At 54.4% G+C, this 4,858-nt stretch overlaps 1 protein-coding gene across 1 annotated transcript in view; it reads right to left on the reverse strand.

Annotated features, from left to right (window-relative positions):
• Nucleotides 1-4,858, reverse strand: part of PCDH19 (protocadherin 19) — a gene marked incomplete at its 5' end in the record, with an annotated part of 57,675 nt that overhangs the window by 48,799 nt on the left and 4,018 nt on the right. Inside the window, one exon of the mRNA XM_009881779.1 lies at nucleotides 3,404-3,731. Within this exon, the coding sequence (XP_009880081.1) occupies nucleotides 3,404-3,731 (328 nt within the window). The remainder of the gene's footprint in view (nucleotides 1-3,403; nucleotides 3,732-4,858) is intronic.

Here is a 4,858-nt window from a genome sequence, read left to right on the forward strand (position 1 = left end):
GGGCCCCCCCCCCCGATGCTCTCTTGGCAGCCGTGCCCTGGCACAAGCAGAGCCGGCAGCTGAGCAACCCAAAGCAAAAAGCTTTTCAAGGGTCATCTCAAACTTTTTTTTGCATCCTCAGAGAGGGGTTGCGGTCCCCGCAGGCACTGCTGTTTAATCCTTTCTGGATCAGCGGGGAGAGGTGGAGAACACCAACCAACCCAATTATCGCCGGCACAGCATGGCACCGCCAGCCCCGAGACCTGCCACCGCTTGCGCCGCCGCCGCCGCGCGGGAGAAACAGCTCCTGAAGCTTCACAAACAAACAACCCATCCTTGGGGACTTTTATTTCAAGGTTCCTGACTGTTAAAGTAAATAAGCCTCGCATTAAAGACCAACTACACTGCAAAGCCACCGCTGCTAGGACAGCGCGCGTCTGCGGAGGCAATCACTTACTCCCAGCCACAACCATCATATGCTAAGCGACACCGCCAGTGACACGTTTACCTCCGTATTTTATCTTTTATCAACAGATGCTTTGCCTTCCCATCAGGAAAAATCACTCCCGGGTGGAGCAGCGGCGGTATCTCCCCAATGCTGACACCTTGTAAAGGCTCCCGAGGGAATCACCAGCGGCCTCGTCACCGGAGGCGATTCAAACCAGCCCAGACAAAGTCCCGCTGGATGCACTGCAGGGAACAGTTTGGCTCTGGAAACTCCAGACTTGGGCAGGAATTTAATTTATTAAAAGATCATCACCTGGAGATGTACCAATAGTACACTTCATACGGGTATCATCACACCGTAACACCTGCTACGGCAGTGATGGGCTATGGTGGGTACCAGGCTGTGATGCTTCTCCGTAGAAGCATCTTTTATGAAGTCCCCATGTCACCCTGCGTGCCAGGACACGGCTGTCACTCTGGTACTGCTGAGCCTCCTCACACTTGGGGGTCACCTGGATTTTTAGGAGCCCACAGAACCCACACCACCAGTGGGATAACTTCCCTTGCAACAGCTGGAAGCATAACACAGGGGCTCTCTGCCAAAAAACAAGAGAAGTTCCCACCCTAAACCAAGCTTCCAAGCAACTTCCAGTTGGGATTTCTCCTCCCCGTGCCCTGGCCCTGCCCTTTTGTCCAAAAGCATTCCCAGAGAGCGAGCAGACCCCTGCCAGGACATTCTGCTCTCCCCAAGAGCACCCACCCGAGAGCCGCTGGTCCCCGAGCAGGACTGGGGACCTCCCGTGTGCTCGCGGGGCTGCGGGAGGGCACGTTGCGAGCTGACACCCCGTGGCACTCGTTACAAGAGCCAAAGTTATTTCTCCAGGAGAGGTACCAGCTCTTCGCGGTGCATCCCCCTGCAGGAGTGATGGGGAAAGGGGGAGAGCGGGAGGCACAGGGAGACGCAACAAGCGTCCCGGCTCCCTCACACCAGGGTGCCCAAGGTGGTGGGAGTCTTTGGAGAGCACGTCCTGCCAGACCCCGGGCGAACTGCTGTGTTGGGGAGGAACGCGGGCAGCACTGCCTTTTGCCTGCAGCTGCCTGTTAACTTTGTTATCAGCTGAGCTATGATGTTCCCAATGGTCCTTCCCTCCCTTCTGGCACTGCAGACCTACCGCTGCCAGCGCACGCTTCTGGCTAATGCCGACATGTGATGGATTTTACGACTGGATTTTGTCTGTGGCAGTGAATCGCGGGCTGACAGGGTGCTCCACTGCTCGGTGCCCTTCACAAGCACCATCCAGAGACGCGCTCCAGAGCCCTCTCCAAAGGACACCGCTCCAGGAAGGCCAGAATTCCTCAGGGAGCGTTGTCCCCAGCATCCCAACAGCTTGGGTCACCCGCAACCTTGGGATGGGCTCCCCAGGCAGATGGGCACCCTGAGGCCCTGCTGGTACTCGGTGAAGAGCACAGGCAAATCTGAGCATCGATGGGGATCCCCCAGTATGTGATGGGTGGTGTTTCCCACCTCCAGCCTGCCCGGCACTGCGCAAGGAGCAGGCGGCTTCAGTAGCAGCTCTTCTGCCTTATTTGAGCAGAGACAGGCTTATCCCAAACTGCTCCCATCCAGGCTCGGATGCAAAGTCCCTGCCTCTCCCCATCGGGGCATTTGGGAGCAGCAGAGCCCGCTCAGCTCTGTGGCTCGATGCATGCAAGCAGAATATATGAGAGCTTATATCCAGGTCATGCCCATTCAGTTATTGCTAAGAAACTCTATTACAGCTTTTCTACCGACACCAGAAGTTAAATCAAGCTTCAATTCTCAGGACTGGCGCTTGGTTGCCCCCACCATACCCTCCCAAACGCACACGGGCAGCTGTGCCGATGCAGAAGTTGCCTCCTCACAGCGTCTCCACAGGCGACCTCGGCAAGGCAATGCCCACGAGCTGCCACAGAGATCCCGACAACCCCTTCCCGACCGTCTGGTCGTTAAAACCTGCGCCTCTGCTTTCAGCGACCGGCACGTGGGCTGGCAGCACCCCAAAACTGGGACGGCACTGGGACGTAGCCTCTCGGGAGCTGGTGCCGTAGCCTCAGCCGGGGTTAAACACCAGAGTTCAAAGAGCATTTTGCCAACGCAAAGGCTACAGGATCAGACCCGCCGGCCCGCTCCACCGTCTTCCACAGCATCGTTTGGCATTTACACCAGCACACTGAACGCAAAACTGAGCGAGCCATAAATATTTCAGCTGCTTTTCCAGCTTTGTTATTCTGTTCAAAGCAGGAAACATGACAAACCTTTGATTGTTTTGCTTAATACCAAACAATAATTCAAAGAGAGACAAACAAGCAACATTAAATGATGTCTGTGATGTACAGGAAAGCCGGTGAATTAGAAGAACCTGATGAGGATGGCGTGGATGAGAGCAGCCCCTTCCCCTGCCTTCGGCAGGTCCCGCGCATCCCTCCCATGCTGGCCGGCGCGCACCCATCCTGTGCGGCGAGGGGATGGCACCGGGCCAGGCGGTCACACCGGGGTGTCCCGCGCCGCCTGCATCCCCAGCACTACCCACTGCCTCCAGGGCACCGCCACCACTTTCACCAACCTTTCAAAAAACCTCCTGTGAAGGCAATGAGTGTCATCACCCTTGAGCATCACCACACTCCAAATCCACTTGCAAAACAGCCCCCTCCAGCCTCCCGGCACCACGGAGGCCTGGCCCGGCAGCGCCGGCATCCCCGCCTGTGCCCAGGGGTGCAACAACCACCCACCACCACGAGCGGTCCAGAACCCAAAACGCGCTTGCCCACCCTGCCCTGGGATGTCCGACGCACGGGAAACGCCGCCGAAAAGCCTTTCGCTCGACGCATCGTTTCGGCAGCACTGACACCGACAGACTCGCACGCCACGCACGACGCGCGCTCCACGTGCAAAGCCGTTAGCGACGCCCGGGGATGGGGGCTGCCCGCCCACGCTCACCTCCGGCAGCGGCATCCCGTTGATGATGAGGTCGGGCTGCTGGGGGCTCTGCCCCGTGAAGGTGTGATGGTAAATGTGGTTGGAGCCGGCGTTCCTGTTGTTCTGGCTCTCCACGTTGAGGAAGGTGCTTTCGGAGCGGCGGCAGCCCAGCGGCAGGGTCTGCTGGTGGTAGTCGAAGTAGTTGAGGGATGAAGTGAGGGAGGAGCAGCTCACAACGTTCATTTTATCCGTCTCTTCCACGTCCCGCGGTACCAGGCGGATATCATTCTTGCTGATTTTCTTTTTCTTGCTTGATTTCTTTTGATGCCCGTAGGAGTATTCTGCGATTCTGGGGGACAGAAGGAAAATGAATAGCTGAGAGCATCCCGAACCCTGCCCCGCTAAATAGACATGCAGAAACCCGGAGGGCTTGGCCCCCGTCTCCATGTAGGCTTCTTAGTCATGCACATTACGTCATGTTTTGGGTCTGGTGGCACGACACGGTCTTTAGCTTATTTTCACATGTATCATGCTTTCAGGTCAAATATGAAAAACAACGGGAAGGGAGAATGCCTCTGTTTTTCTCTAGTGTTTATAATTGCTGATATTTAGTTACTAGGAGTAAAGTCCAGCCTGCAGAAGAGAAAAATGGAGATGTTAAAATCCATGAACTGAAAAGGGTACCTGCATTCATTTCCATGCATAATAAGGATTTTAAAAGTGATTTAATTTGGTCCCTGTAATGAAAATTCAAAATGAATAGTGGATTTTTTTCCCAGTTCATTTTCCATAGCAGTAAATAAAGCAGACCCAGAAGCAGTCCTAGCTGGCACGCTCTGCTCTCTCACACTCCAAAGGCTGTTCGTTTATTAATGCTTTATCCAAATTGCTGGTGTTTTGACTATCTCCTGATAATACCTGATAACTCGAAATCTTTTCTCCAACTGCATCCTATCCCTCCCTCGCCCCCCAACACGCACATCCCCTTCTGCTGGGAAATGCTTTCGCCTTCTAGAAATCGGAGAACAACAACTGTGTTATGCAAAGAGAAATGATCCTTTTTGACCTTTTTTTTTTTTTTTTAAACTGCAAGCTTGTTTTTCTCTGCCTTTCTTTCCCTCCTTGCTTCCCACCTGCCAAAAGAATCAACTGACGAAGTGCCTCAAATGCCTTCTGCAAAACACGGCCGGAAAAAAGTTATCATGAAACAGCACTCGAGCAAATAATGACAAATATGATGATGGCACCTTGCATTAACTGGGTATGCTTGGCTCAGAGCGACGGTGGCTCCTCTTTCCACAGGGAAAAACACAGCCCCAGCCAATGCCCCACAGATGAATCTGTGCACGCACAGCGTCGGGCAGCTCGGTATTTCCCAGGGAAGCACATCAGATGCTACCCACGGTCAGAAATACACATTGGAAAGTCGGGACTTTGCTCCTCTTCTTGTTATGATAACAGCATTGGCGGGGGGGG

This window comes from Charadrius vociferus, unplaced genomic scaffold (assembly GCF_000708025.1).
Source record: "Charadrius vociferus isolate BGI_N301 unplaced genomic scaffold, ASM70802v2 scaffold472, whole genome shotgun sequence".
Taxonomy (NCBI): domain Eukaryota; kingdom Metazoa; phylum Chordata; class Aves; order Charadriiformes; family Charadriidae; genus Charadrius; species Charadrius vociferus.